Genomic DNA, 12,756 nt, shown 5'->3' on the forward strand with positions numbered 1-12,756 from the left:
ACTAGTAAAAAATGTGGCATTTGATCAAAGGCCACACTTTTCGACATTAGGCAATGCTTTATTGGGGGTGGCCAAAACTTGCGTAACCTTTGACCTAAGGGCATGCTTTTCAACTGTTGCCTTACAAGCAACGCTTAAAAGCGTGGCCTATTAGATAACAAAGACAACGCTTACTACACCCCATATGGCAACACTTTTGTACCTTACAGCTATACTCTGAAAGCGTGGCCTTTGTTACCTTATAGGCCACACTTGTTAACCGTGGCTTCTAAAGGAACACTTACAAAGCGTAATCTTTGCTTATATGCACGGTAGACGTACAAATATATGGCCACACTTTTAAAGCGTGGCAATCTTAGATAGGGTATACAATTTATATTTTAATTTTTTTAAAATTTACATTTTGCATATATCCTGTAATCACAGTTATTTCAAGCATATGCATTATTATCATATATTTTGATAATATAAAGAACTAAATTAACTAATAAGTACCAAAATAATAATGCAAATGAATACACATACTAATAAAACAATGATTCAAAATGCCCATTAACAATAAACTTTACAAAAGTGAATATATTCATATAGTATCATGAATATTAGACATCCTAATTATCCAAAAATTCGTCGCATTCACATTAAGATCAAATTGACTTTCCGCCACCATTTTGAATTACATCACCCACATTCTCCTACACATAAAAAGAAATGATAATCAGATAGAAACTAAACTTTGATCATTCGTCAAGAAGAACAAAGACTAGGATAACATATAGTAACACCATGTTTTGCATATTTTTCAGTCACATATAAATAAAAATTGCACAACGAGTAACCATGCAATACAGGAAAACTTATAATTACCAGTTCACTATATAAAATCTTAGGAAGAGAAGAAGTCAACATTTGGTTTTACTTTGATCCTTTATGTGGCTTTTGATGAGTGTGTTCAAAAGCTGATCCACATAGTTGCATGGAAGTATTACTTCTTAAACTTTAGATCCTATTTTCAAATTAAGAACAGTAGAAACATAATTTTGTTGACAAAAGAAGATACACTGCTACTCAACTTATTCTTGTCCTAATCAACAGAGGGTAAATAATTTAGTTTCTTAGATCTGGTGTTAGGAAAGAACCAGGCAACCAAAATTTCACTCTCATCTGCCGGTCGTCTTGCAAACTGGCCATTAACAGCTGTCTCAAAGGAATTGAGAGCAAAGACAACAATAAGTTGAAACTCATCATATTTAGTGGCTAATCTTTCTATAGTTGCTAAAATAACTCTAAGATCTACATCACCTAATTCAAAATCAAAAATTTCGACAATAAACTCAATACAAAGCAGAAAGCATTTAAGTTTGGTGGAAATGTAGAGTCTAAATACATTTTCATGAATTGGACCATGAGTTGATCCAAAAGAGTGTTCAAGAAGAAAGCATTTAAGTTTGCACCAATAGATTAAAGCAATGACGCAATTGCCTCAATTCTTACATTTCTTCTTTCAAAGTATTGTTATGCTTTTGTTGAGCTTGCTGATTTCCTCATCTTTTTTCAAAGAACTTTTTGTCACTGATCTACCATACCATCATATTCGACCAGGCTGCTCCTTTCCAAACACTGCACTAAATGCTTCATCCGATGTAAAGAAATAAAAGTCATATTTTTTATAAAGTGTCGAATATATATTACTGATGCCACGCGCATTCTTGCAAATAGGTCCCATCCGATGCCTCCACTTTTGTTTTTTCCTATTTTCGGAATTTAATTTGCACATGGCCTAGCACCAAATTTTTAGAAAATGTTCAAAACTCGTCGCCGATAAGACCGACTTCCTCTTCACTTTTTTGCAAACTTCACCTTCTCCTTGTCTTCTTCAAATCATATGTTAAGTGTAGAAACTATAGAAACGCAGTACAGAAATTGCCAGAACGCTATGCTTAAATGCAGAAATCCAAAAATATTGCGTAGAAACGCAGAAATTGCCGAAATATTGTGCAGAAATACAGAAAATTCAGAAAAACTGTGCAGAAACGCAAAAATCACTATCGAGAAATGCAAAAATTTCCGAAATACATTATAGAAACCCAGAAATAATGTGCAGAAAATACACTATTCATAAAATGCAGAAATACTGTGCAAAAATACGGAAAAGCTGTGCAAAATCACAGAAATCGCCTTGTGCAGAAATGCAGAAAATACAGAAAAACTGTGCAGAAAGGCAAAAACACTGCAGAAATGCAAACATTGCCGAAACGCTGTGTAAAAATGCAGAAAATGCAGAAATATTTCACAGAAACGCAAAAAAACATTGTCCAGATATGCAGAAATTTCCTATACATTGTGTAGAAATGCAGAAAATACAAAAAAAAATTGTACAAAAAAGCAAAAATGCAGAAATTGCCGAAACATTGTGCAGAAATGTAGAAATTGCAGAAAAACTTTGCAGAAACGCAAAACATACAGTCGAGAAATGCATAAATTTCCGAAACGATGTGCAGAAATGCAGAAAATGTTTAAATTTACTGCAAAATGTCAATGACTAACCTTTCAATGCCCATATAAGAGCATCTTATTTACCTGGCTGGGTGAATTAAAGACATTCAATTAGTGGATAACTAGTCGAACAATCTCAGAACACAACTCCTAACCTAAATTTTGATACTCTTCGAAGAAGAAAACCCAAATAAACACACCACATAAGTTACAACTTTATTAAATAATTTTGTTGTAGCACCATCTCTGCTCCTCCTAGAGAGAGTGAAGAATAGTTGATCTAACAAGGTTATGCCCAATTTATTTTCTCAAAATCTCACCTATTTTTCCCTTGATAATGAACAAATAATCAATTGATGCAAATTTGGATCAAAATCTCAAAAAGGTACAAACTTTAAGAAACCCAATTGAGAAAAATTGTATAACCCACTTTCTGTAACTAATGGAAAAAGAGAAGATTGCATAAACAACGCAGCCATAAGTGAAACAAATGATCAACTGATACAAACTGCGAGTAATATTAAGAAACCCAATTGAGAAAAATACATAACAAGAGAAAAAACTCACTTTATGTATAAACAATGCAGAAATAAGCGAAGAAAATTATCATGGATGCAAATTTGGATCAAGAACGTCAAAAGATAGAAACTTTAAGAAACCCAATTGAAAAAAAATACAAAATAAGAGGAACCCACTAACCTTTCTGAACCAAGTGACCTTTAACAATACAACCCAAGAAGAAAATGTAAGAAATTAGAACAAAAGAGTGAGTGAGTGACTATGAATTAACTGAATTTTGATGGTTCCCTTTTGCTTCTTGAAGAAGCTTAAAATTATAGGGAAGGGTAACGTACTTTAATCTTCTAGGTGATGTGAATTGGGCTTCAACTAGGAGAATGTGAATTAAAAAAAATCCCACCCACAGAATAATTAGTTGATTTACCACTTGAAAACCCTAATACAAAGAATAATTGAAGCCACAAAGCTTAATAAAGAGGAATTTTGGCAAAAACCTAGAAGAATCAAAGGGATTTACGTTGTAGAGGAACATGTAAAGAAATAAAGTAATTTATACCTTTTGAATGCTGAAATTTTCTCTTTCTTAGACGCAGATGTTGGGTCAATGGAGAAGAAAATTTCAGGGGTGTTGGATTTGGTACCGGTGGGACCAAGCGGCTTAGTAGTGGAGATGGAGACTTTGACGGGTCTATAGAGGGTGGAGACTTTGATGGTTCTTCTTTTGCCCTTTCAAAATAGCTAAAAATTTCACTGAAAGAAATAATGGAGAGAAATTTTTGATGAAATCTTTTTGTTTATTTTAGAGCACACTTGTTAAGGGTTAATTTTACTGATGGTCATTGAACTATCTTTCAATTTCACTAAAGTCATATAACTATTTTTTGTCACTTAAAAGTAACTAAACTTTATCATTGTCACTTAAAAGTCATTTTGCCTCAAACTCCTACCATAAATATGATATGGCATTAAATTTTATGATAAAAATCTAAAAATAAATGTCACATAAGCTAATATGGGTCATACTCATTTTAGATCAATTTATCCTTTAATGTGATTTGATCCATAATCCAAATGAGTTTCGATAAAAAATAATAGTAATTCCACCTTAATTTAAAATGATTATCCTATACTACAAAGTTTTGCCTTTTCTGTCACATCACATTCATAATTATTCTATACTAAAATAATCTATGATAGAAAATTCTTATTTTATTTGTATTCCCCATCCGAGTCATTCATAATTATTCTATACTAAAATAATTTACGCTAGAAAATTCTCATTTTGTTTGTATGCCCCATCCGAGTCATTTTAAAATACTGTTGTATACAATAGTATTTGAGCTTCAGTAGAGTTATAAAATGACTCAGATGGGGCATACAGACAAAATAAGAATTTTCTAGTATAGATTATTTTAGTATAGAATAATTATGAATGACTCGGATGGGGCATATAAACAAAATAAAAATTTTCTAACATAGATTATTTTAGTATAGAATAATTATGAATGTGCTATGACAGAAAAGACAAAATTTTGTAGTATAGGATAATTATTTTAAACTAATGTGGAATTAATATTTTTTTTATCGAAACTCATTTGGATTATGGATCAAATCACATTAAAGGATAAATGGGTCTAAAATGGGTATGACCCATATTAGCTTATGTGGCATTTATTTTTGGATTTTTATCATAAAATTTAATGCCATGTCATATTTATGGTAGGAGTTTGAGACAAAATGACTTTTAAGTGACAATGATAAAGTTTAGTTACTTTTAAGTGACAAAAAATAGCTATATGACTTTAGTGAAATTGAAAGATAGTTCAATGACCATCAGTGAAATTAACCCCACTTGTTAAGTGTTATTTTTGTGATTAAAAAGATAGCACGCTTTAAAAGCATTGTATATAGGTGAATAAGTGCTGCCAAATATTTTATGATTTGGCAAACCTTAAAACACGTTGCCTTTACGTTTAGAAAGTACACTTTAAAAACGTAGCTTAAACTTCCGTGGCCAAAAGCTAAAAATAAAGGCTATACTTGTAAAGCGTTCCCATAGACACTATTGGCAATACTTTTCCAGCGTTGTCTAAAATTAGTGTGGTCTTAGACCAAATTTGTTGTAGTGCTTACGAGATTAGCATTTGGCGAGTTCAGCAACCCAATATGCTCGAGTTGAGCGGTCTCGGCTGCCTCTCTTGCTTGTACTTGAGCGGCTTCGGCATCGGCCCAATAGACGGCCACGAATGCATCCGCCTCGGCCTTTGCTTTTTCTGCTTCAGATTTGGCCTTGGCAAGTTCGGAAGCCAACCGAGCCTCGAGCTCCTCTATTTTTCTTGCTTGAACCGAGCTCCTCTCATTTATGCCTTGAAGTTGAATTTCAGCCGATGATAATTGGGCTCGAGCAGCCTCTTTCTCTGCAGCAAGGCAGTCCATACCTTCTTTCCACCCTAAGGTCTCCGCCTTTATTATATCGACCTCCTCACGGAGCTGCCCGATCATCTCGAGCTTCTGCTGCAGCTGTGAGATCGAAATATTAGCCTCCGATCCCGAGTCGAACCCATGAGTTTTCAAGATTTTCATTACCTGCTCGGTCAGATCAATCTGGTCTTGGTGAGCCTTGGTCAACTCGGCTCGGAGGTCCTTGGTCTCCTCTTCTCTCTGCTCACAAAGAAGTATGAGGGCATTTCTCTCCCCTGTGAACCTTCGAAGGTCGGCCTCGTACCGACTCAGCTCAGCTCGGGACCGAGAACATGCTTTCTGATGAAGCGTTGAGGCCTACGCAGATAGAAAAGAAGTTAGAAGAGGAAAACAAACATAGATAATACCAACCGAGAGAGTTAAGGCTTACCCGATTCAGAGCTCGCTGCACTTCATTAAGAAGTCCCGATGCCTCACCCAAGTCCTTCCTCGAGACTTCCAAATCGCTCAGGCCGGTAGCATCTTCGACCCCAGTAAAATAATCACGAAAGGGATCTTCCCTTCCGTGGCCTCCTTCGACAAAAAGGGTCTTCAAGGCCCGAGCCTCACGAATCATTTCCTAAGAAAATGAGGGGAGCAACGGGGATCCTCCAATTTCTATTGCCCCAAGTGAATCTCTTGGGGCGTTCTCTCCATCTTGAGGGGCCTCGAGACCAGCCCCTGCATCCGTACCCACCATTGGCTCATTTATGGTGGGAGGTAGTCTCGATCCTTGATGACTCGGGGACTTCGACCAATTCTCTTCCCGAGACTCCCTCATCACAAAATAGAATCTTTGCGACCTTCATCGATTCAGTAGCCTTTGGAGCCTCGGCGCTTTTCTTCACTCGGGCCACCAGTATGGACCCGTCGTTTTCTTCTTCCTCTTCGTCTTCATCCTTTAGATGCCAAACTGATTCTTCGATCAAAGGGATGGTGTTCTTCCTCAGCTTACGAGTCGTCTTTGTCTTAAGTGTTGGATCCTCGAAGGTAGAGGCCCTTTTTCTTTTGTTATCCTTCGCCGGTTTTCAAACCGGGGCCGAAGTCTCTTCCTTGCCAGACGAGGGCCTCATGACCGCATCTTTGCCCAGGCCTACACATAAGAGAATTAGTTAAGTATAAGAAAGTCATTTCGTTCGAATCATCGAAGGCATGGGGAAGAGGCTTACCATGATTTTTAGCCTCTCATCGGCCCTTTGATAAGTCGCGCTCGGCATATGTGGAGGTCGAAGCCAGGTCCTGTACCCAGCTCTTAAGGTTAGGAATAGCACCGGGCATCCAAGCAACCGCTACATCACAGAAAAGGATATCAGTAAGAAACAAAGGAGCAAAATAATAGGAGCTAACATTAGAATTATACTTACGCTTCATGTTCCATTCCTCGGGAAATGGCATATTCTCGGCCGGGATTAGGTCCGAAGTCTTCACTCGAACAAACCTACCCATCCAACCCCGGTCCTTGTCCTCGTCTATGCTCGAGAACATCACTTTGGTAGTCCGGCGCTGGAATTTTATTAACCCACCTCGATAGAGGCATGGGATGTACAACCTAATGAGGTGGTCGAGGGTGAAAGGCATCCCCTCACTTTGTTCACGAAGAAGAGAATCAAAATAACGATCCGCCAAAAAGAAGGATGGATTTGGCCCAGAGTTACTCGGTATTGGCGGTAAAAATTGATCACAATAGGGTCGAAGGGGCCCAATGTGAAAGGGTAAGTATACACACTTAAAAATCCTTTTACATAAGTAGTAATATCTTCTTTGCGAGCTGGGATTATCACTTTTTTGTCCTCCCAATTGCAATATTTCCTTAACTGTTCAAGATGGCCCTCGGTTATCTAACACATATACCTCGATACTGGCTCGCATCGACCGGGAACTGGCGAAACTTTGTCGATCTTAAAATTGGAGGTAAGGACACACCCCCCGGGAACACACTCCTCAAGTCGTGGCTCCACCGGTGTTTTGTCGCCGGCGAGCCGCGAAGAAGAAGCTTTTTCTTTTTGAGGAACGGTTTTTGACGTTTTCGCCATTGGGATTTGAAGATTGAAGATAGAGGAAGATGACAAGATTTGGTGTTCTAAAGAGGGATTTTTGCAGTGAAAATCACAAATTTACAGATGCACTCAGAAGATACAATAAGAACTTAGTAGATTTGGTGATTGGGGATCTGAAAGTAAAAAATGGTGAAGAGATGAGCTATTTATAAAATTGGTAATGACGGTTCAATATTAGCAGCGACCAACCATCTTCTGACACACATTTAATGCCTTGGTAACTGGACCGACGGGATAGCTATCACGTATGTCGTGGTCGGGTTCGATGCAGACGTCAGTATATATCTAATCATGCCATTGGAAAATCATGTCGTTTCTCGCCACATTCTTCCCGGGAAACGAGGGGACTATCTGTATACGGTCAAAACCGATTTTCGACCTTCGAATGATTAGTCAAGATTGGAACGTAATGGACCGAAGGTTGACTTCATAATATCGAAATGAGATCTGAAGCCATGTTACCAAGCTCAAGTTTCGGGGACCAATTAAGTACTGAGCTCGAAGTCAATCCGAGCTCGATTCTAAATCGAACTATGATGTGAGGCGGTGCTATCGAGCTTAAGAGCCAGAGACCGATCAATATCGCGCTCTAAACCTGGAAATCGACCAACACCAAGTCCGATCAAGATTGATCCAAGAGACAAGAGTCGTTACAGCCGCATTAAGGGAGAGAATCTTGGCGGGAATTAGGGAAAAGCTAATCTATCATGGGATCCCCACTATGTATTTTTAATTATATCTAAAGTAGGATCCCTCCACTATAAGAGGGATAATTATTATTTCTGTACAGGGGGGAGATTAAGGCATTGATACACTCTCATATTATTGAGATTCATAGAGAAAAACATATTGATATTTATATTGAGATTATCCTCTTGTGAGCTTTATACATTGATTCATCTTGCTTGTTCATAAAATAGCTTTCTATTCCAATTTGGTTGGTATTTCATTCTTCATACAGTCAATACCCAGTATATTTCTACTTACTTTCCGATTTGTGCCAAGTTGTACCACGTATCCTTAGAACTACGTATAAATTCAACTCTATCCATTTTTCGGGTAAACAGTGTCGACTAGAACTTAGAGTGCAAGAAGGGATAATTTGTATATAAAGTCTAAATTTGCATCTTGCAAAATTATTTTCATCCGTTGTAGGTCCGAACTATGGCTGTCCAACGGGACGGGACGGGACGGTGGCGGGACGGGACGAAACAGGACGAAGCGGTAGGCCCATCCCATCCCGCTAACAAACGGGATGGGACGGGACGGGACGGTTTCGCGGGCCTTAAGTGGGCCTTTTTTTATTAAAAAAAATTAAGCATTAAGTTTGGCAACGGCTAGTGTTTTGACTTATTTAATAAACTTAAAAGTTAAAACGAAAATTAGAAAACTAAGTAAAGAATTATAAAATATTAAAACAAAAGACTTGTAATAAAATATTCTAATAACTATAACAGAATTATAATTTATTTAATATAATTTCAAGCCATTAAGTAACTAAGTAAGAGTGTAAGCCAATTCATAAAAACAAATCAACGCTTAAAGCCTTTTATTTTATTAATAGAACTTTCAAATCTCACATACAAATATAATTCTTTTGAAGAGCACTTAATCTGCGCAACCACCTTCTAGAAAGGGTTCTGTTTGAACTAGGCCTCTTAGTAGCCAATTACAAATTATCATACTAATATTTGTAAGCTCTTATATAGTTTCATTGTAACTTATCTATAATTTCTCTCGGACATTGTTCTAGAATTGGTAATGTTAATTGATGTTCCTTATTTTCTTCATTCTCAATAAAGATATCATTGCCAAATTATTTTTGTAAAATTTTATGATCTAGTTGTTCTCCGAAATTAATATTATAGCATGCGGGGGGTTGGGAAAATAAATTTTCATCAACATGAGTTATTTCATCTATATGTTTTCTAATTCTAGGAGAAGGATTAGGATTAGGATTACTACTACTTTCACCTTTACTACTTTTTTTAAATACGCAAAATATATTTTTAGGTGCCATAATTTAAATACGAAATTAAATTAAAAAGTTAATAAAAAAATTAAACACACAAATGAAATACGAAAATAGAACACGTAAAGTAAACACAAAAATTAAGCAGTATAATGATAAGCAAAAATTATATATTAAAATTAGGAGATGGAACAAGTGTATCGTGATTAAATATTGAAACTTGAAAAAATTGCCCAAAAAATTGCTCCAAATACTTGACGAACTAATTTGAAGCTTAAAGTTGTTCCAAAAATTTGCCCAAATACTTGAAAGTTGAAACTTAGTTGATCACTTGATAAAAGGTTACCCAATGGCTATATTTAAAAAATAAAAAAATAAAAAAACAAGCTGGACAGACGGGATGGGATAAACGAAACGAAACGGTAGGCCCGTCCCATCCCGTGTACCGTTAATCATGGGACCATCCTGTTTAGAATTAAATGAGCCGGGCCGGGACGGGACCGGGATGGCCCGTCCCGTTGGACAGCCATAGTCCGAACTGTAAAGACTTTTCACATTTTTGTGAACTGCAAGGTGTGCAAGTGTAAGATACCTATAGTTATTGCAGGAAAGGCACCAGCGTCATATATCTGGCCGGTAATGTGCCATTGTGGAAATATTTTTTAACTCATAGCTGAGCTGATAGCTCCTGAGACGAATCTATGAGTATTAGAGTTCCAAACGATTTGTAAGGGACTGGCAAACTTGGGGTCTTTTATTTCCTATTTTTGCTAGATGAGTATCTGTCTGGTCAATTCATACTATTACGTTGAAAGTTTAACATTGTACTTGAAGTACCTATGGACTTCAATCTAGTTGCCGATTTATTAGAAAAAACTTACGGGTCGTTTGAATTTTTTTATTAGGCTTTCTACGACAACAAATTAAATTGACACAGCTTGTAGTATATATATATATAGTAGCGCAGCAGGACGATCATTTCTGCCTTTGAAGTCAAAATCTGTGTAGCTTTAGCATCTCAAAAATATAAACATGACACATGTATACACAACTACACAGCAGCACAAATTTCATTCTTGGGATATCAACCAGTGTTAGTTGATATCTAATTGGTAGGCAATGGCGGATCTACTCGATGGTTTATGGGTGCTTGAGCACCCATTACTTTTGGAGTCAAACATTATTACTTATATTAATAAACTAGTAATTCATATAAATATATTTTTTGAGCACCTAGTCTCACTAGAAATTTTCAAATTAAAAATAATTGAGCACCCACGATTTAAAAATTCCACCGGTGGTAGGCCATCTAAATGGTCATTTAAGGGCCTTGTTATTAGTGACCATATAACTCCCCTATATGTTCTGTGCTCCAGAAGAAAAAATAATGTTGTTGGAGAACTTATCAAATTTAAAAAGTTGACAAATATTTCGCAGAAATGATATTTTTAATATGTAGGATTATTAGTAGATAATGCTTCCAAATAAAGCATATTGTAGCAATTTATTTCCTTCAACTCCTTACATTAAAACGAGATTGTACATTATATCCTTTTTAAAACTTTCCACTAATACATTATGAAGTCAATCAAATGTACTGAATCTGGACGAATGGAAGTGTGATATCGCCACTATCTCAAATTATAAAATAAAAGTGAAAAAGAACAATTCTGAGAAGGAAGAAGAAAAATCCAAGGGTTTGGTTTCTTTGGAATATATATCACCTAATTCAGTTATTTTCTTACCTGTTAGGATCGGGAACTCGGGTAGTGCGGAATTTAGCCAAACAACGTTATAATGATAATAACAAACACAATAGAAGTTGATAATAACGGCAATTAAAGAATATAAAGAAGACACAAATTTAACGTGGTTCGGTCAAAGTGACCTACGTCCACAAGTGGAGAGAAACAATTTCACTATACCAACAAGAGTACAAAAGAGAGTACAAAATTAGAGTAAATACTCTAATTACCAAATACCCCAAGAGAATAACCTCACAAGATCACTCCAAAGAAAGGGTTCACACAAGTGTTTCCCAACACTCACTCTCTTACAAAATACTCTATAATGAAATAAAGGAGGAGAAAGAAAGACAAGAGTGAAAAACTCTTGAATTGGTATATTTTCAAATGAGGAGAAACTCCTCTATTTATAGCAAGAAATCCTTGGCCTAATAATGGATATTATGTCATGGCAAATATCATGAACCACAAATTTGTTATAATGGATATTATGTCATGGCAAATGTTATGAAAATTTGGCCATTACAAATCTCCACATTGGCCTAATTTCGGCTTATATATAGTAAATTTGCTCCACCTTCTCCGCAAAAACTCCAATGGGCAAAATCATTTTTCATAAATGCCAATCAAGTTCAGGAAAAGCTTGAACTTGGACACTGGAAGAGGTTTTGTGAACATGTCAGCAGGATTGTCTCTAGTGTTGATCTTCTGAACAGAGACTTTTCTTTCAGCAATAGTTTCTCGGGTGAAATGATACTTTATATCAATGTGCTTCGTCCTCTCATGATACATTTGATCTTTAGTCAAGTGAATGGCACTTTGACTATCACAGAAAATGGTAATACCACCTTGGTGTAAACTGAGTTCCGCAAATAGACCCTTCAACCATAAAGTTTCTTTGATCGCCTCGGTCACTGCCATATATTCTGCTTCGGTAGTAGATAAAGCTATTACATGTTGTAATGTAGCTTTCCAACTAATAGCGCAACCACCGATGCAAAATACATAGCCTGTCAGTGATCTTCTTTTGTCAAGATCACCTGCATAATCTGAGTCTACAAAACCAACCAAAGTGTTAGTATTTCTCCCAAACTCCAAACATGTGTTTGAAGTACCTCGCAAGTATTTGAGAATCCATTTCACAGCATGTCAATGTACTTTACCAGGGCAAGCCATATACCGGCTTATCACGCTCACTGCTTGTGAAATATTTGGACGTGTACAAACCATTGCATACATAATACTGCCGACTGCACTGGAATAAGGAACTTGTGCCATGTACCTCTCTTCTTCCTCTGACTGCGGGAACTGAGCAGCTGATAACTTAAAATGAGCAGCAAGAGGGGTACTGACTGGTTTAGCATCTTTCATGCCAAACCTCACCAAGACTTTCTCTAAGTACTTCTTCTGGGTCAGAAATAGCATGTTGGCTTTTCGATCTCTTTTGATCTCCATGCCAAGGATTTTCTTAGCTGCTCCCAAATCTTTCATCTCAAATTCATTTTTC

At 36.6% G+C, this 12,756-nt stretch overlaps 1 protein-coding gene and 1 long non-coding RNA gene across 2 annotated transcripts; both read right to left on the reverse strand.

The window, feature by feature from the left end:
• Positions 1-528: 528 nt before the first annotated feature.
• On the reverse strand, positions 529-3,702 carry LOC104108453 (uncharacterized). The gene is made up of 3 exons (XR_004510078.2): positions 3,572-3,702; positions 1,495-1,780; positions 529-695 (listed from the first exon to the last, which is right to left on the reverse strand). It is a non-coding gene; the product is annotated as an uncharacterized lncRNA (long non-coding RNA).
• A 1,419-nt stretch (positions 3,703-5,121) lies between these two features.
• On the reverse strand, positions 5,122-6,870 carry LOC138908074 (uncharacterized). Its single transcript, XM_070198713.1, has 2 exons — positions 6,721-6,870; positions 5,122-5,793 (listed from the first exon to the last, which is right to left on the reverse strand). Exons 1-2 carry the CDS (start codon positions 6,868-6,870, stop codon positions 5,122-5,124), a joined length of 822 nt encoding a protein of 273 aa, XP_070054814.1.
• Between the last annotated feature and the right edge of the window lie 5,886 nt (positions 6,871-12,756).

Source organism: Nicotiana tomentosiformis, chromosome 3 (genome assembly GCF_000390325.3).
Source record: "Nicotiana tomentosiformis chromosome 3, ASM39032v3, whole genome shotgun sequence".
Lineage (NCBI taxonomy): Eukaryota > Viridiplantae > Streptophyta > Magnoliopsida > Solanales > Solanaceae > Nicotiana > Nicotiana tomentosiformis.

Coding starts and splice junctions, on each gene's coding strand:
- LOC138908074 (XM_070198713.1), bottom strand. CDS start 6,870: ATGCCATTTCCCGAGGAATGGAACATGAAGCGTAAGTATAATTCTAAT. Junction 5,794..6,720: donor TTCCTAACCTTAAGAGCTGG/GTACAGGACCTG, acceptor CTATCTGCGTAG/GCCTCAACGCTTCATCAGAA.